At 47.4% G+C, this 20,474-nt stretch overlaps 1 protein-coding gene across 1 annotated transcript in view; it reads right to left on the bottom strand.

The window, feature by feature from the left end:
• The window catches only part of LOC123364566 (pinopsin-like), a 141,349-nt gene extending 121,303 nt beyond the window's left edge, over positions 1-20,046 (bottom strand). The window contains exon 1 of the mRNA XM_045006795.1: positions 19,586-20,046. Within this exon, the coding sequence (XP_044862730.1) occupies positions 19,586-19,931 (346 nt within the window). The 5' untranslated portion in view covers positions 19,932-20,046. The remainder of the gene's footprint in view (positions 1-19,585) is intronic.
• Between the last annotated feature and the right edge of the window lie 428 nt (positions 20,047-20,474).

Below are 20,474 nucleotides of genomic sequence, written 5' to 3'. Positions count from 1 at the left end.
GTAATCTCTGAATAGAAAGAGGGACCCAGCATAGACTGACCGGGAAGTCTTGGATCTGATCGGTGTGTGGGGCGAGGAGTCTGTGCTTTCGGAGCTGCGCTCCAAAAAAAGGAATGCAAAGACCTACGAGAAGGTCTCCAAAGCCATGAGAGACAGAGGATACAGCCGGGATGCAACGCAGCGCCGCGTGAAAATCAAGGACCCCAGACAAGGCTACCAAAAAATCAAAGCGGCAAACGGATGCTACGGAGCCTGCCACCACTGCCCCACCAGTGACCATGGACTCTGACGATGGGACAGCGTCGACGGCCAGTTCCTCGGCAATGTTCGCGGACGGGGAAGATGAAGAAGGGTTTGTGGAGGACGAGGCAGGCGACAGCGCTTACAACGCTGGTTTCCCCGACAGCCAGGATCTCTTCATCACCGTCACGGAGATCCCCTACCAACCCTCCCCGGCCATTAACCCGGATCCTGAATCAGGGGAAGGAGCAGTCGGTAAGTGCTTTAACCATGTAAACTTTTATTCTTAATATAACAGGAATCTGAAATATGTGAAAAGGAGGTCTCTCTATATATGGGGATAGAACAGAAATCCTCCTGGGAGATCTCCACGAAGCTCTCCTGGAGGTAATTGAAAAGCCTCCGCAAGAGGTTCTTGGGGAGAGCTGCCTTCTTGGGTGCTCCGTGGCAGCACACTTTTCCATGCGAGGTTTTCATGAGGTACTCAGGGAGCATTGCCTCCCCGAGCACGGCTGCATAGGGCCCTGGTTTGTGCTGGCTTTCACGCAGCATGCGCTCTCTATCTCCTTCAGTGACCGTCCTCAGGGTGATCTCGCTCGGAGACTCCTGCATCTAATTAGGGGAATTACTGTAATGTTACGCCTGGTCCAAAGTATTTTTAAAAAATCTCCGGACAGATGGCATAGCAGAGACTCAGCACGCTGCTGCGTGACGAGCGTAACGGAAAGCCAAAGAATCAAATGGACGCTCATGGAGGGAGGGGGGACTGAGGACGCAAGGTATCCCACAGTTCCTGCTGTCTCCGAAAAGCATTTGCATTCTTGGCTGAGCTCCAAATGCTTCTAGGGTCAAACACAGTGTCCGCGGTGGGTCAGGGCATAGCTCGGCAATTTACGCACCCCCCCACCCCCAGAAGTGAAAGGGAAAACAATCCTCTGTTGACTCTTTTACATGTCACCGTATCTTTACTGAATGCTGCAGATAGATGCGATGCTGCAGCACTCAACACCAATATCCTTGCTCCCCCCACTGCCATGGGTGGCTGACAGTACAATATGACTGATATCCATCGTCATCATCAGCCTATTGGCACATGGGGCAGTGCAAATGGACTGGTAACCATGCCGACTAGCATCTGTCAGGTCCCCCAATGTCAAGTGCACCTAATTTTTCATGGTAGATGGTGCAGTATGGTTGATAACCGTCTTCATCATAGCAACAGGGGGCTGAGCTTCATCAGCCCCCACCCTTCATGTGTAAAGAAAAGATTCAATTGCCCCTGGACTAGCAGCAGGATGCTGGGCTCCTCTCCTCCACACTCCTTAATGTCCTATCTGGACTATCATAGCAACTGGAGGCTGCCTTCCACTCATTTCTCACTAACAAGTCACTGTGTCTTATTCCTGCATTCTTTATTACTTCATCATACAAGTGGGGGGACAATGCTATGGTAGCCCAGAAAGGCTGGGGGAAGAATGGAATGAACAGGTGGGGATGTTGCAGGAGCACCCCCTGTGAATAGCGTACAGCTCATAATCTATGCAGGATCTGACACAGAGCAGCTGTGCTCTCTGGTTCTCTGATACAGTGGTTCTCTAGTACACTTGCCCATATTCTAGGCAGGACTGATTCTATTTTTAGATACCAAAAAGGAGAGATTGACTCAGGGAGTCATTCCCAATTTTGGCTTTTGCGCCCCTGGCTAAGAGCAGCCAGGGGCACTTATGACAGCAGCAAATGGTGCAGTGCAAAAGGACTGGTAACCATGACCATCTTATTACCAATTTATGGTATGGTAGATGGTACAGTATGGCTGATAACCATCTCTGCTGTCATGCAAAAGCAAAAGCATGCTGCTGTGTAGCGCTGCTGGACCGCCTCTGTCAGCGGCATCTAGTACACATACGGTGACAGGCACAAAAGGCAAAACAGGCTCCATGGTTTCCACGCTGTGGCGTCTGCCAGGGCAATCCAGGGAAAACGGGCTTGAAATGATTGTCTGCTGTAGCTTTCCCGGAGGAAGGGATGACTGACGACATTTACCCAGAACCACCCGCGAAAATGGTTTTTGCCCCATCAGGCACTGGGATCTCAACCCAGAATTCACAGAGACAGACTAGACTGTGTTCATTGTTCGCAAAAATGTATCTTTGCAAGGAATTCACTCCCTTTTTCCCATCACACAGCTTCGACTGTCTCCAGACCTGCCACAGCATCCCCCTCACAGAGGCTGGCAAAGATTAGGCGGTGAAAGAAAAAGACACGGGACGAGATGTTCGCTGAACTTATGGGGTGCTCCCGAGACGAGGCGGACCAGCAGAGCCAGTGGAGGGAGACCCTCTCTCTGTACCAGCGCTCACACAGCGAACGGGAGGAGAGGTGGCTTGAGGAAGACAAGCAGGCGACTCAAACGCTGCTTGGACTAATGAGGGAGCAAACGGACATGCTCCGGCGCCTTGTGCATGTTCTGCAGGACCTCAGGCAGGAGGACAGAGCCCCCCTGCAGTGTATCTGCAACCGCCCTCCCCCGCCACAAAGTCCCATACCCCCCTCACCCAAAATAACCAGAAGGAGGGGCGCCACAGGCCGTGAAAACTGTCACTGCACCCCAGCAGAGTGCTCAAGTACCCAAAAGCTCTCATACCCTAAATTTTGAGAAGTCCTTTCCTTCCCGCCTCACCCAAGCTCCCATCCCAGTTTCATCCCCTAACTGTCTAGTTGATAATAAAAAATACTTTTCTGTTAATTACTGTTTCCGTCATGTTCTTTTAGAGGAGACTGTGTTTGAAGGGGGGGAAGGGGGTTGGTAATTGGACAGGACAATCACCTTTACCAGGGTACAGACACGGAGGCAGGATCAGCAGCAGGTCACACACACACTGCAGTCAGTAGGCACCCTGGTCAGTATGGGAGGTGGTTTGCAGGTTCTGTGTGGGTGGGGGGGTACGTGACTTTGTAGTGGGGGAGGGGGGTTACAGATCTCATGCAACGGTCCCTGTCCTGGACCACAGAGCCACGCAGCAGAGGAATCTGTATCCGTCCTCCCCCGCCAAAAGGCCACATTGCCCCCGCACACAGAGTCCCAAAAAGGAGGGATGGCAGGCTCCGTTGAAACATCCAGTCCGGCACTGCAGACCGCTCTGGGAGCAGGAGCCTGTCATTCCTCGAGTTTACAGGCAGTCTTTACATCACTGCACACCCTACCCAGCACAGTCCGTGTCCCAGTTTCAACCCTGTAACGCAAAGTCATCAATAAAGAAACCTTTGTAAAGTTACAGTGGAACATGTATTTTATTTTTAAATGTGTGTTGGAAGTTGGGGAAGCGGGGTGGGCGGGGTATGTAACTGCAGATGCTAGTCAACAGTAACTTGGTAAAGAAACAGGGGCAGGTTCAGCTTCTCTGTAAAGAAACTGAACAGTCACAGGTCACGCTGCTCACTGCTCGCTGGTACTTGAAGAGTTCCTTGCCGCTGTGCAAGGCGCCTGCACAGAGCTTCACGAGCCAGGGCATTAGCGGGTAGGCTGGGTCCCCGACGATCACTATAGGCATCTGCACATCCCCAAGACTTATTTTGTGGTCTGGGAAGAAACTACCTTCCTGCAGGCGTCTAAACAGACCAGAGTTCCTGAAAACACGCACGTCATGAACTTTGCCTGGCCACCCGACGTTGATGTTGGTAAAACGTCCCCCATGGTCCACCAGTGCTCGCAGCACCATTGAAAAGTAGCCCTATTTCTCAGCAGCTGACTGTGGAAGAGGTGGACGATAAGGTGCGAGGAGTTGACAACGGCCATAACTGCAGTGGGATCCGTGCTCAAAGTGCTGTGGCACCCGCGCTGTCACTGAGCAGAAAAGTGCACGAACAGATTGCCCGCAGGCGCTTTCAGGGAGGGAGGGAGGGAGGGAGGGCGTGATTGACGGTTTAATGATGACAGTTACCCAAAACCACCCTCGACACATTTTTCCCCCCAGCATGCATTGGGGGGAAATCCCAGAATTCCAATGGGCAGCGGGGAGTGCGGGAACTGTGGGATAGCTTCCCACAGTGCACCGCTTCCAAAGTCGACGCTGGCCCCGTTACTGTGGACTCGCACAGTCGAACTAGTGTATTTAGTGTGGATACACAACTTCGACTTCATAAGGTCGATTCCACAAATTCGAATTAAGTTGATTCGAAATAGTCTTGTAGTGTAGACATACCCTTACACTCCAGGCTCCCTCACAATGAACAATATATTGTACCTTTAAAATGATAACAGTAGGACAGCTAGGGACAATGATCCGCCTCCACAGACTACCATTAATCGTTATATCTCAGTGGTTTTGTCATGAGCTGTCCCAGTCCTAAAGAACACAAAGTCCTACTTATGCTCATCCTCAAATTCAGTTTTAAGCTATCAGTTGTGCTCTGTCCAATGCAGGCAAAATTTCACAAAGAACTTCCTCTGTCAACTCTCACTATGAAGAATGTTTAATCCTTTGCTTTATTTCTTGTGTCATAAAGTGTTTGTATACAACAGGGTGTTACAAAAAGTCTATTTAAATCTGGACTGACATTTTTTCCTGGCATACCATCAACCGATTCCTCTGCTGCAGTCTTCCCATCTCACAAGTTCATGTAAAAGCAATACATCTACATTTACAGGAATATTCGCAGGACAGTAGAACCCTGCAGTTGTAAACACCAGAGTTACAAACTGACCAGTCAACTACACACCTCATTTGGAACTGGAAGTATACAATCAGGCAGCAGCAGAGACAAAAAGTAATAAATAAATAAAGCAAACACTGTACAGTACTGTGTTAAATGTAAATTACTAAAAAAAATTAAGGGAAAGCAGCATTTTGCTTCTGCATAGTAAAGTTTCAAATCTGTCAATGTTCAGTTGCAAACTTTTAAAAGAACAACCATAATGTTTTGTTTAGAGTTATGAACATTTCAGAGTTACAAACAACCTCCATCCCCGAAGTGTTGGTAATTCTGAGGTTCTACTGTACAATGCTCTACCACCTGCTCCTGCTGCAGCTGATGCTGTGACTGTTCCAACTCAGGGTTTGGCTACACTTGCAGATGTGCAGCGCTGGGAGTTACAGCTGTGTTTGTACAGCTGTGTAGGGAAAGCGCTGGTGTGTGGCCACACTCACAGCTACCAGCGCTGCAGTGTGGCCACATTTGCAGCGCTGTTGGGAGTGGTGCATTATGGGCAGCTATCCCAGCGTTCAAGTGGCAGCAACGTGCTTTTCAAAAGAGGGGGGTGGGGTGGAGTGTAACAGGGAGCGGGGGAGAGAGAGAGAGTGGATTTTTGGAACCGACACTGTGTGTCAGCTCCCTGCCTTGCAAAATCTGAACATTTCCTCGACCCCTCATTCATTCTTAATTGCAAACAGCCTGCAGACCAGATAAGCAGCTTTTCCAACTGACTCCCTTTCTCCCCTCCCTTTCCCCCCCCCCGCTGTTTCTCTCCTCAAACAAACACCAAGCTGTAGACATTCATCCCCCTGCCTGCCTCATTCACAGCAAGGTAGTGGGTTATCTCAATTGATTGTTCACAGTCAGTTACAGATGGATCACAGCAAACAAGAGCTGTGTTTGTTTTTTAGATAAGCAGCTCCCGGAGCCCCGAGTTCACAACAAAACAAAGAGAGGCATCATAACAAAACAAAGAGAGATTTAGTTAAAAGCATTCTGGGATATCTCCTAATACCCTGGAGGCCAATAACAGCGCTGGTGTGTGGCCACACTTGACGAGCAGCGCTGGATCACCAGCGCTGCACGCGTTATACCCCAAGCAGACCAGGTGTACAGCCAGCACTGCAGCCAGGGAGTTGCAGCACTGGATGTCCCTTGCAGGTGTGGACAGTTACTAAGTAGCAGCGCTGTAAAGCCTCCGCCAGCGCTGCAACTCTCCAGTGTAGCCAAGCCCTCAGTCTAAGATCTGAGATGCTCCATGCTACTCCACACTCTTCCTTTGGAAAATTCTGCCAGGATTTACCAAGTGGTTTGTGAAACTCAGCAAATCTTTTGGTGAATTAAGGCTGCGTCATGGGGAGTTCTTACCAAAGGCCTGTACAGACCAAACAGAACGTTTTAATTGTAGCTGACTTGGGGAAAAGCTGCTTCTACAATCAAAGTCCTAGACGTATTCACTACAATTGACTTTTTTACTATATGGACATTAAAGCCACCGAGAGAAAATAAAACCACTTATGTCTCCTCACTGAAATGCTGAACTCTGAGAGGGTTTATATGTAACTTGTCAGCTTTGCTATGCTAGTTTCTAGTCTGTATTACATTTGCTGCTGTGTGGAGCTCTAATTAATTATTTAACTTCATTAGGATTATTAGTTAGGTGAATTTAACAAGGTCCCCTGTTAACATAGTAGGCAGAACTCAGAAGGCCACTAACATGCACATTATCAGTTCTGTATATAATAGTGAGGCGTGAAACTCACAAGCTTCAGTTTGAGTAACAGTTTAAATGCATATCCAAAGTCAATACCAACCCACAGCTGCATGTTCTAGAAATCTCATAAAAGTACACTATTTTCTAGTTCCAAATACACTACGAGTATAGTAGGATGTGCTCCCTCAGTGGCATTTCAGTATTTCTGCTTCAGGCCCAGGCAAAACCCAGAAGTGTAGAAGTAACTGATGGTTTTGAACCTTATAAATAATTACATATATATTTTAAGAAGAGCCATGAGCTAGTGCTGATTTTAAAAGACAGTTTAATTATTAATTCTGAAAAAGTTATGCTATCTACTTAGCTTTCTTTTTTCTGTTCATGAATTGTTCAAAATAGGTTTTGATTTTTACAAATATATTTAATTATCCAACCAGCTTATGCAAACAAATTTCAGACTATTGGTTGATTGAAGACTTGTGCCACTTTGACTAACTGCTCTCTGTGTGGCGTGATTAATCCCTTAATTACATGTTGTCTCTGCTCCTGACTGTATAGCTGAAATGTCTGAGCAAGAACATGGTAAATAGTAAAAAATGGGAGTCTCTAAGAAACCTCTGAGCATGTGCAAACTGATTTCTTTTCAGAGGTTTACAACTATTCAGCCTGAGGCAGGCACCTAGCATGGAAAACTGCAGCCCAACCAGTTAAAGATTGGTAAAGTTATAAGCAACTGAAACCAGAGATCTATACAGGAAGGGTTGGACAACCTTAACTGTTAGCAGTACTACCTGTGCCATCTAAAATAAAGGGATTGCTCATCCAATGTGACACCAATAGTAAATATAAGGCTTGATCCTGCAAGATGCTCAGCACCCCACACTCCCATTGAAGTCAGCTGAAGTTGAAGGCTCAGCACCTTGCAGGATTGAGCCCATGAGGATAATAACAATAAATCTGCTGACCCAGACCTCACCAAAAGCCTGGAGGAGGGAGGTGGGTAAGGATGGGCTTTGGGATGATTGCAGAAAACTAACAAATGTGGCTCTAACAGACCAGACGGGCCAACATATTGCAAAGTCAAGTAGCAGTCATGGCAAATACCCTACCACAGATCCCTCTCATTTATATCAAAGGCTCTCTAGATCAGGTACCTCCATTGATCTCATCTGAGGTTGTGTGGCACTGGGAAAGAGGTGGTCTCTTGAGTAACCAGATCCACAATCACTTAGGGTCCATAAAAATGAAATGGAATATGAACATTTAAAATTAAAAATAGGACAAGGACGTCACTGTATTGCAGCTGCCCCCGGAGTGACTCTCCCTAGCATGTCCAGTCAATCAATAGCATCCCATCAGTGTCAATTATGGAAAAGATTAAAGCAAAAAGAGGTCACATTAGTTCAATAATCCAGAAAATTTCTGATTACGAGGCAGGGGTATAGATTATTTAAGTAGCGCTTCTATTGGCTGTGAAATATACAAAGATGATAAATGGCTTGTGAATCAATAGGAGCTGTGGTTTATTGATTCACAAGCCATTTACGGAGTAAGTGTGTTTGGAAGATACTTCCCCTGTAATGTTGGTCCCTTTTCGATGTTTAGGAAAATACAAATCTAAACAATTTAGATGCATCATTCTAGAAGCCCCCACTTTTCTCCAACAATACAAAAATTTGCAAAGTATTTTTTCATTTCAGGAAGTATTCTTACTGAGGACACTGGCAGACATTAACAGGCAGAACTGTATTAGCTCTACGTGAGAAATATCTTATGGCTGAGAAGTTGGACAATCTTAAATATTTTAATTATTGCATATGGTCATGTAATTATTTGGAATCACTGAATCAATGATTGTCTATGAGCATTCTCTAAGCATTCTCTAAGGATTAGTTTGGTTAGCGGTCTGGAAAACGTCTGTGTCCTAATTAAACATTTCCTACAAGAAACTGTAATGGAAAATATATATCAGTCATTATGAAGGAGCCATTTGCCTAATTAATTGTAATTTAAATAGGCAGAGAAAAGGCAATGTCTCTCCTTATTGGCAAATTTCAGAGATTGCTGCATTAAATGTTTTTAACTTTTACAAAATGTAGGAAAGTGATTGTAATGACCTTCAATTAGGAGGTGCTAGAGCAGGTGGAAGAAGATCTGAGGCTACTAAAATCAAAGAAAATGAATAGCTTTTCATGATAAGCAGTTGAGAACTCCCCCATGTTTGTTTGTTTTGTTTTGGTTTTTTTGCCTGAGTATATAGAGTACATTTTACCATACAGTTCCTGGCTGTACTTATACCCACCCACTCCCCTGGATGTCAATGAGGATGCAGAGTTCTAACTGAAGACAGGATTTGGCCTAATATATTTCAATAATACATTACTTCATAGGTAAGTTAAATGATTAAAGCAGGGGTCGGCAACCTCTGTCACGCGGCTCGCCAGGGTAAGTACCCTGGCGGGCCGGGACAGTTTGTTTAACTGCCGCATCGGCAGGTTCGGCCCATCGTGGCTCCTACTGGCTACGGTTTGCCATCTCAAGCCAATGGGGGAGGCAGGAAGTGCCGCGGGACGTGCTGGCCACGGCTTCCCGCCTCCCACATTAGCCTGGGACGGCAAACCGCACCCAGTGGGAGCCGCGATCGGCTGAAGCTGCTGATGCGGCAGGTAAACAAACTGGCCCGGCCCGCCAGGGTGCTTACCCTGGCGAGCCACATGCCAGAGGTTGCCGACCGCTGGATTAAAGACACGGTTGGCCTCAGCATTTCATTTCATCAACATTAGGCCACGAATACAGCATGTTTGACATAAAGCACAACATTTCCTGCATTCACATTGTGTACTAAGATTAAGGATCAGTGCTATCAAATGCAACCGATCAAACCTAATTTCACCAGAAAAAACGTTCCATCTTTTTAAAGAGAGCTGACAACTATGACAATTTATAGTTGGCTCATATTCAACATAACTTTGCAGGAAATCCTAGATTGTCATTGTCTCAGCCTAAGCCCCTTTCAGCTAGCTGTGATCTGATATGTTGTTTACATATTTTCTCTACGCAATATAGATGTGTGCTCTGGTTGCTGCAAGCAATCAATCAAAAATGGCCATCACACATGACCAGGTAATGGTACCTAAAACATGCAACAATACCATGAGTTTCTCCATTTCAGTGAGTATCAAGTACAGAACAGGGCTTTGTGTTCTGTTGCTTGTGTGAGGGAACACAGACCTGGTCTACACTTAAAAGTTAAGTTGACACAGCTAAATTGGTCAGGGGTGTGTAAAATCCACATCCCTGACCGAAGTAACCATGTTGAAATAACCCCCAGTGTAGACGCAGCTATGTCACCGAAAGAATGAGAGGAGGCAGTGAAAAAAACCCTGCTATAGGTGTAGGCTGCATCTACACTATGGGGTTATGTGGTTGTGTTTAGACTCCGTAGTGTAGACATATCCTAAGTCAGACAACATGGACTGAACACGTTTTACAAAACATGACAGCAACACAGAGACAACCGCTAGCAATCAGTCAGGAAGCCTAACCTACATTACAGACTGAGCACAACTGCCCTGTTTACTCGTTCTGTGCTACTGTGTTTCGATGACTTCCAATGCACAGAAAAAAAGACTATATGCCACCAGAGACAGATTAGGGTATTGTGGAGTCCTGGGCCAGAGCAAGTGGGGGCCCCTCCCTACCCCTTCTGCCTGCAGTCCCGTACCTGTGCCTCCCCACTTCCTCACTACCCCTGGAGCTTCTGACAGGGAAATGGGTCGGGGTACAGGGGCTTGCCCCGCTCTGCTCACCCGGCACTTCTGTGGGATTGGGGTGCGGGGGCTCCCCTGCCTGCCCAGCGTTCCTGCCATGGAGAGAGTCAGGGCGCAGGGGCTTCCTCCGCTCCCTGGCAGGCGTTCCGGGCAGGCAAAGTGGGGTCAGGATGCAGGGGTGCCTATTTTTTCGAGGCCCCCCAATTGGCCGAGGCCCCTGGGTACAGGCCCCATTGGCTAATCCGCCACTGCATGCCACCCTTAACTGTTTGTATGTCTTCATGCTGTTTGGCAGTGGATAAGTAGACCAGACCTTCCTCTATCAAAATGAGGACAATTGTTTTCATGATTCCCAAAGGCTGTGAACCAGGTAGAGCAGACAGTGCTCACAACAGCTATCTGACAATGAACAGAGACCTGGCCATTGTGCTTGAGGCACATTGAGCATAATGATGTTAGCAGGAACAGCTACAACTCACGGCATCAGCAAGGATTTCCTTTTTTTTAAAAAAAGGCTGATAAATGTCATCTGAAAGGTAGCAATAGGGCAGAGAATGATCATATATCCTAACATGGGGACACTTCCTCTCACCCACAACTCCCTACCCTATTGATGAATGAGTATTCAATATTAATATTTCAAACAGTGCGGTATAAATATTGTAGGCTATAATGCTTTGCACCATTCCTACACCATATGATTTACAAACTTACACAAGGTGCTACCAGGAGACTGCTCCCGTCTTCTGACCCCAGCTATATGTCCCATGGGTACAAATTAAAGTCCCAGCTCTTATGCATTCCAAACTCTCTGAATAAAGCCAAGGGGAGGTTTTGGTGTACAGTGGATGTAGGATCAGGCTTTAAAGCAGGTTTGTGAGTTATCTTCTCTCGGAAATAAATGGTAAGTTACTGAACGTTCATATTTAGACAAATATTCCATATTTTTAAGCTGTCAATAGGAGCTAGAGATGCTAAAGTAACAGCATCCAATGTCCTGGAACAGGGCCTTCTGAACAGGAAAGTATGTGATGAAAAGGAAAAATGGGGAGAGAACAGTAAAAGTTTAAGAGGAAGAAGGGTCACCAGACACCAGGTCTCAATCGGGGATCAGAGCTTCACATGTAGATGTAAAAATGGTTTTAATAAGCACAGTGGTCAGGATATACTAATATAGGCCCCAGTCCTGCCAGTTCCTCTCCATAGACAGAGCCCTGCACCTATATGGTGCTGCATTGACTTCAACAGGACTCCATGTGGGGTGCAGGGACCCAGACGTGGAGAAATGTACAGGATCAGGGCCGTAGTATTAGTCACTGCGTTAGTATTATTAAATGGGTATTTTCATTCTGTCAGCCTTACTCTAGAATTAGTCATTCTTTTTAAATAAAAAAGAATGTCCTACAAAATTACCAAACCTGTTTCAACATATGCACAGCCCAAGTCTCCAAACCCATCCTCCAGGAGTTGCTCGCGTGAGTAAATACTAAGGTAAGTATGGGTTTGCTGGATCAGGTGCTTAAACTGGTAAGAGACTATTTTGTGTGGTGTCAGTGTTACTTTTTCTCTCTGACTACGTAACATGTATTAGGCTTAGAGGCACACGAATAACTGTGCTGAGAGGGCTTACATGAGTTGTATGTGGTGTTTGCTTGTGTTACAACAAAATCAAGCGGAAATTGTTTTGTCACCCTCACCAGGAGCTGAATTCACAAAGGGGCTTAGGAGATGTGACCCTGAGTGTCGCATCACCAAACTTCCAAGTGCCTAGAAAAATCACAGGAACAACACTGCGATCCACAAAGCCTGAGGTAGGCACCTAGGGGCCCTTTACAATGAATGGGGAGAGAGAGTCACTTTAGATTGCAATCCACAAAAGCCAAAGTCAACATGCTAGGCACAGAACTACCTAAGCTAGCCCATGGGAGATAGAATCATAGACTTTAAGGTCAGAAGGGACCATTATGATCATCTAGTCTGACCTCCTGCACAACGCAGGCCACAGAATCTCACCCACCCACTGCTGTCTCATGGCGATGAGAGGGCTATGTCTTAAATCCCAGCCCTCTCACTGAGTTCAGTATCTACACTGCAAAAACAGATCTGCAGCAGCGAGTCTCAGAGCTCAGGTCAACTGACTCAAGCTTGTGCTGCATGACTAAAAATAGCAGTGTAGACATTGAACCTCAGGCTGGAGCCAGGCTCTTAAACTCAGGCCTGGTCTACACTAGGGGGCGGATCGAGCTAAGTTACGCAACTTCAGCTGGACTAGACGCGATAAATCGATCAATCGCTGCCCACCAATCTGGCAGGTAGTGTAGACATACCCTCAGTGAGGGGAGAAGGTCTCAGCTTCAGCCTGATCCCAAATGTCTACTCTGCAATTTTTTAGCCCCATAGCATGAGCTGATGTTTGCTGCCACAGGTCTTTTTTGCAGTATGGACATACCCTAAGTCTGGACTGCAGGGAGGTACCTATCTCTGCCAGTGATCTATAACCAGGAGCCGCTCTCCTGGAATCAGGCAACTTAGCCACCTAAGGCATTTCTTGTGACAATGAATTTGGCAGGCAGAATGAGTTAGTTATCACCACCCCCACCACATCTACTTCTCCAGCCAGATTTTGAATGGGATCTGATCAGTTAAGCAGCTTCTAAGCAAGCCTACTGGATCTGGCCCCAAGTGCAACATAGGCAGGAGGAATGCCTATCTTCCCTCGCTTTGTGGGTCACCCTGGGGTTTTGGCAGGAGACAGGTGTCCAGACACTTAGAGGGAGGCAGCTGTGCGCATGCTCAGAGGCAAAAACGTAGGCACCAAGGGAACTGTTCCCTTAACCTTCTCCTTATTAAACTAAATGGACCCAAGGAGCTCAATCTATCTCTATAAGGCATGTGTTTTACTCCCTTGCGCGTTCTCATGGCTCTTCTCTGAACCCTCTCCAATTTATCAACATCCTTCTTGAGTTGGGAACACCAGAACTAGACACAATATTCTAGCAGCAGTCCCACCAGTGCCAAGTACAGAGGTAAAATAACCTCTCTGATCAAGAGTCCCCATACATTTGTGGTCCTAAAGTAATATGGGACAAAAGCATTTTGGCTTTCTAAACTATGTCCAAGCAGAGGCCCTGTTATTTATAAGCTGTGTTTACCTAAGTGTTTTGAGTGCAAGCACCAATTTTAACATTGTTCTCTTGAAATTTTAAAAGTACATTAGCCCCTGCAGGTTTTAATATTATTTCTGGGGGTGTGAGGGAAGTGGCATCATAAAAATAATGGTATTGTAAGCACCTGAACTGCACTCCCACTGGTTGTCATCATTTTTCTTCATTAGTTTAAAATAGCAATGTATATTTAATGAGAAACTACCACCCATGAAAACTTATTTAGGTCACAGTGATGACTACAGGCATATAAGTGCAAGAGAGAGTCAAGTTTACTCACTCAGAAAGGAGAGCTTTTAGGCTAGCCAGGGAACTAAAGCTTCTGAAACATAAGGCTGGTTATGCTTCATTTCAGACTTGTTTATAACAAGCATCCTTTAAACCACAGTCTGAGTGCTAACCAGCAAGATGCTAAGCAATCTTAGCTGACTTCAGTGGGAATTGAGGATGCTTAGAACCTTGCAGGATCGAACCCTTTTGTGATGGGTGCCCACCCCACACAAAGCCTCAAGCGATTAAAGTGGCTAGGCAGGCCAATTAACTGCCCAGGCTGTACCTGAGGAAGAAGACAGGCAGCAGGTCACTAATTGGAAAGGGGCTTACCTGGAACAGGAGGGACCCATATAAAGCCCAGAGCTGTGAGCAGAAAGAGGTTGTTAGGACATAGTCTATGGTCACTCCCTGGGAGGAGGGAGCTTGGGCTGGCAAACCCAGATAGAGGGGGAAGCTCAGGAAAACAGTGGCAAGGGATAGGACCATACAGACCTTGGCTGGTTATTACAGGTTCCCTGGGCTGGAATCCAGTCTAGAGGGTGGGCCTGGGTTCCCCTACCAGCTGTGGTAAGATGAGGCCCTGAAGCATAAGCCCTTATATCAGAGGCCCCGTATGAGGCCTAAGGCCTGAACTAAAGTAATGGTCAAGACTTTGCTCACATAAAGCAAAGTTAAGCTGTGAGCCAGAGGCAGGCCCTGCTCACAGAAGCTGGCAAGAAGGCTGATGCTGCAATTAAACACATACCTTAAAGGTGCTAAGCACTAGTAATATAAACATGTGCCAGGATGGTACCAGAACAGTCTGATCCATCCTAAAGACAGGGGCAAAAGGGTAATATGATGGACAGTTGTTTTGTTCAAACCAACATGTACAAGGTGAGAGGCGGCACCTTACTATGTAGAGGGGTTGCACCTCAATACGTCAGGAGTGATGCGTAACTTGTTCGTACCTGTGTATAAGAATGCATCCCTGGGGTGGTGTCTTTGCCAGCCTAGGGGGCAGTGGAGAGTTTCGCCACTGACTGAGCTGGTCCATTGTCAGGGGGCACATATTCGTAGTATGTCCTGTAGAGTCTGTGGGAAACTATTACTGTGCTTCGTTTGGCAATAAACCTGGCCGGGTGCCTTCGTACCTTATCAGAGTCAGTGGTCATTGAGGGTTCTCTTGGGGTCTGCTGTGCCAGCGATCTGCAGAGCCGGGGAAGCACACAGAGGGAACACATGCACGCAGCCAACTGTTAACATTAAACAGAGCAGAGCACCACACCAGTAAGTCTGACGACACCAGCCACTGGGAAGTGGTGCAGGACGTTGGAGATGCCAGCCGGACAGCTGGTCTGGAAGGACTTTGATTCCTCCGGAAGGAGAGGACCTTAGTGATCTGGCCAGAGGACCAAGCCACAAACAGGAAGCTGCAGCTCTGGGAGTGAGAGGGGCACCAGGCTGAAAGAGATGATGGGGAGAAACACCACCAGAGGAGGCAGCGTCTGGCAAGAGCTAATCCTCAGAGCTGCCAGGAGGAAGTGCAAGATGTGGTGCGTGAACCCTGTGACACCTTTCTACAGAAGAGAATTAAGACTTTGCTCCTGCAACAAGCTCTGCATGGACAGAGTCTTGAGTGGCATCATTATTATTTATATTACCATAGCAACTAGAAACCCTAGTCATACACCAGGATCTTACTGTGCTAGGTGCTGTACAAACACAGAACAAAATTGTCCCTGCCCCAATGAGTATCACAGATGTCAATAGGATGTGACCTCCATGGAGCTCCTTAGTTTGTACAATGCAAAATAAAGAGGTGATAAGTAATCATGTAAAATTCTCACTACAGGATTTACTTTGAAGGAGCACATCACTGTCCTTTAAATTGGTGAAATAATTTACGAAACATTCTGTAACAGCAAAGGAGTTGCCAATAACTTCCAACTATTAAAAAAAAATGCTAATTTCTGATTTTCCATCGTGACCTTTTCTGGAATACTGCTTCCTTGGATCTATTGCCTACACCAGGGATCGGCAACCTTTGGCACGCGGCCTACTAGGGTAAGCCCTCTGGCAGGCTGGGCCGGGTTGTTTACCTGCTGCGTCCGCAGGTTCGGCCGATCGTAGCTCCCACTGGCCGCGCTTCGCCACTCCAGGCCAATGGAGATGGCAGGAAGCCGCGGCCAGACATCCCTCGGCCCGCGCTACTTCCCGCAGCCCCCATTAGCCTGGAGCGGCGAACTGCGGCCAGTGGGAGCTGCGATCAGCCGAACCTGTGGATGCAAGCACCCTGGCAGGTTGCGTGCCAAAGGTTGCCGATCCCTGCCTTAGACCTACTCCTTGGGAGGTTTAAATTTGGGAAATAAAACATACATTTTGGGAAAGAAGGAAATATGTCTTTGCCTGAATGATGTGGGTGTGAGGTCAGAGGGTGTTTTTATTTAAATAACAGTTGCTTGAAGCTGCCCAGCAGACTGAAATGTCAGAAATTGCCCCAGAAGCTGGAGGTCAGTGGGCAGAATGCAAGTGAGGTAGGCAAAGTTGCAAGGCAAATTGAATTTGGAGTGGATATCACCCCCCACATACATTGTTTGATTTTCCCAAAAATTCTAAATCTCAATGGAAAAACTGTCAAATTGTGAATTTTGAACATTCATGACCAGCTCTATTCAACATCTGATGGGATCAGGCCTGTTGTAGGTAACCACAGTTAATTAATCGAGCTCTTAGACATTTTCCTGCAGAACTGTCCTTTTGACATTGAGAGTGCATCGGGAACTCTCATGAGCACAAGAGTAAATCTGGGGTTACACATAAACAGTAACTTTAAATATGAGCAGAGTGACTCCTCCCCAACTCTACCACTACTAGTTTGGCTATTTAGATAAATTTTAATGTAATCAGTTCCTTTTATCTAGAAAAACTGTTCAATATGTAGTTTTGTCTCTGTTTTCCTTTTGAGTGAAAAGAGCAACAGTAGCAGATTATAACTAAGACATCCTTTTATTTCTGTTTTATTTCCAGTGCCACAACAGAAGAGCTGGTAACAGATAAGAGACCTGACATGCCAAATGCACTACAAATGTCACTTGCATGTACATTTGCTAATCCCTTAAATGTGTATGTTAATCTATTCTTTCAGCTTCCCTGCCCCCCTCCCCACCCGAATGATAGCAATAAGCTAAATTATAAGGAGGGGGATACATCTTGAAGTTATTCTTTCCCATCTATTTCCCAAAAAAGAACTGGAGGGAGAATGAATTTTTCAAATCTCCTGTTCAGACGCTCCAGTAGTAACAAAAATCAGGACAGTGGAGGATTTGGTGTGCACGTATGTAGGCTGAACCGAAGTGGCACAAGGCTCATATATCTAATATATTTGTGTGACCAGATTGGGTACTAAATGTAAGCGTGGGAATGGTCCCGCTATTGTGGGGAGCTTTCCTGGCTTCTGCACTACCCCCCGTGAAATGGGCTAGCGGAAAGATCTGAGTCCTCGCTCCCACTTCTTTTACCCAGAGGCCTCCCTGCCCTTGAGGCCTCCCCTTCCACTCTCCTGTCTGGCAGAGTTCTCGTAACCTCAACAAAGCTGGGCCCAGGATTCCTGGGGGGCTCGGCCCCCAACCCAGCTCTGGTCACCTAAGACAGGGGCTAGGGTGTCCCCACTCCGGGGTGCTCTCGCTGCACTGGACACTTCCCTGCCCCACTGATCATTACATACAATTTAAACAAATACAAGTTATTTAATAAACAATTAATTAAAAAAGAATAAGGAAAAATGGGAAAGGTTAAAGAAAACACATCACCCCACTCTGTGGCAGGGAACATTACAAACAGTGTCTCTGGAATGTCAGGGCAGTGCAGTCTCTGTTCCTTGTAGGTCCCAGGTCTTCTTCTCAGGCCCTGGCTATGCTGCAGGGATGCTGCAGGTTGGACATTTGCTTTGGTGACGGCCACACACCTCCGGGCTTTGGGTGGTGGGACCCTTCTTCCCAGCATCAGCTCCCGATTGGTTTAAGAGCCCCCTCCTAGTCTGGCCTGCAAGGACCCTGGGCTGGGGGTGTCTTTCTGCACTGGGCCCTTTGCCCAGGGTCCCACCTTGGCTGGCCCCAGTTGCTCACCGCACCCAGCTTCAGACTGCTCCAGCTCCAGCCCCAGCTCCACTGTTCTAGCTCCAGCTTTACTTTGCCTTAGCACTGATGCTGCTGCTCTGCCTCCAGCCCCCGAGCTGCTTCTCTGGCCAGGGCCGGCTCCAGAGCCCAGCGGGGCAAGCACCCGCCTGGGGCGGCCCTTTCCCGGGGGGGCGGCAGGCTGGGCCGGCGGACCTGCCGCAATCATGCCTGCGGGAGGTCCACCGGAGCCCCGGGAGCAGCGGACCTGCCGCAGGCATGACTGCGGAGGGGACGCTCGGCCGGCGGCTCCAGTGGACCTCCCGCAGGCATGACTGCGGACGGTTCGCTGGTTCCGCGGCTCGGCTGGACCTCCCGCAGGCATGACTGCGGCAGCTCAACCGGAGCCGCCGGACCAGCGAACCACCCGCAGCCGCGGGAGGTCCAGCCGAGCCGCGCGACCAGCGGACCCTCCGCAGTCATGCCCGCGGGAGGTCCGCTGCTCCCGCGGCTTGGGGGCGCCTCCCGGGCATGACTGCTTGGGGCGGCCAAAAACGTAGAGCCGCCCCTGCCTCTGGCTCTGTGGCTGCAGCCCTGCTCCCAGCACAGGATCTGCTCTTCCTGGGCTGTGTCTCTGGCTCTGTGGCTGCAGCCCTGCTCCCAGCACAGGATCTGCTCTTCCTGGGCTGTGTCTCTGGCTCTGTGGCTGCAGCCCTGCTCCCAGCACAGGATCTGCTCTTCCTGGGCTGTGTCTCTGGCTCTGTGGCTGCAGCCCTGCTCCCAGCACAGGTCTGCTCTGTGGGCTGCTTCCGTGGCTCTGCTCCCAGCACTGACCTGCTTCCTGGGCTGCTTTTCTGGCCCCTCTGGCTGGCCCAGCTCTGCTCCCCAGCTCAGCTTGGGCCCCTGCTTTCTCCTTAGGTTGGCCCCACTCTGTCTGACCCAGGCAATTCCAGCTCACACAGAGGATGAGACCCGCCCTGTCTCCTGACTCCCTGATTAGCCTGCCAGCCCTGTCAATCAGGCTGACCTGGAGCATTGGCCTCTCCGCATTCTTTTAGTACTGGGAGCTAGCCAACAAAAACACCCCCACTGAATGTTAGTAAGGGGACAACAGTCCCCTTACATAAAGTATACAGCAAACCTGATCTCCAAGTAATCCAGAGAACAGAATTCTTGTATATTTCAATACCTTGGTGGCTCACAAAAACAGAATTGACAGGCAGAGCAAGATGACAAACTGACCTGGATATATGTTTTTGAAAAACAAGACAGTCTTAGTGCTGAGAATCTATTTTCAGACAGACAATCTAAAAATACACTTTAATTATACACTGCCACTTTACTATTGACACCTCACTGTGATAACGTGGCAATTGCCCAGTGGAAGATGGCTGCCTTGGATGTTTACCACCAGTGGAGCATCAGTTTGGGGCTAGGGAGGCCACATTTGGTGAAATTATGCTGCATGGGAGCATGACTACATCAAATACTGCAGGGGTATGTAATCCAAAGTGGTATGTGTGGTCTTAGAAACCCGGAAGTCTTAGAACTGTGCTAGTCGCACAGATGGTACACATACACCTTCCACATCCACCATGTTACAAATAATAGTGTAAGACAAAATCTTTAAACTCTTACCAAAGCAGGAATTGACAAAGCCATACCACATGCAACCATACTCTCCTCCAATCCATCTGCCGTGGATGTTGGATGCAAAACTGAGTGTGGTGCCAGAGATGCACACTAACATGTCACTGGCACTGATGTTCAGCAGTAGCATGTTCACAGGGTTGCGCAGGGTTTTAAACTTGCAGAAGAGTATGAGAACGATCAAGTTATTCAAGAAGCCAAATACCAAGATAAATCCAAGGAAAACAGCCACTATGGTGTGCCCTGTTCTAGAGAGTCCAGTTCTTGGCTCATGAGGATCTGTAGATGCTCCAAAGCTCAGGTTGGCTGTCCAGTTGGTACTCATTTCTGACATTATAGTAGGCTGGAGAGTGCAGGAATATTAAATGTTCAACTCCCAGATCTTCTAGCCACTTTACAGAAGTATCTTTCCATTACAATACAAATCAACACTAGATTCTTGCGGCCTTCAGTCAGTTGGCAAACTGCTTCTTGACTGTTAACAATAATAGAAAATAATGTCTCAATGTAGAAAAGCTTATTGTACTGCTTATTCTGTAATCATTTGTCTATTAAACTTGTAGGCTGCATAACAGAAGAGACTGATAGCTTCAAGGGCACCATCGTTATTTTAAAATTGGACTATTTCAGATGATTACTTTTAGACCAAAGGTAGAAGGCATCTTAAAAAGCTGCCAGGTCTTCAGAGCAAAGAAATTTCTAGTAATTGTGATCAGTCCCATTGTCACAAATGGGTTCTTCATGGCAAAAACATCCTGCACACATGGAAAGAAAACAACAAGCATTACATCCAAGACAATTCTTTTCATATTAATACCAAGAGGCTACATTTTGTCTTAACAAAAGTTCTTCTTGCTAAAGGGGAAGAGCTGTTAAC

The sequence above is a fragment of the Mauremys mutica genome, chromosome 1 (genome assembly GCF_020497125.1).
Source record: "Mauremys mutica isolate MM-2020 ecotype Southern chromosome 1, ASM2049712v1, whole genome shotgun sequence".
NCBI lineage: Eukaryota > Metazoa > Chordata > Testudines > Geoemydidae > Mauremys > Mauremys mutica.
This window is presented reverse-complemented; position numbering and strand designations above follow the sequence as displayed.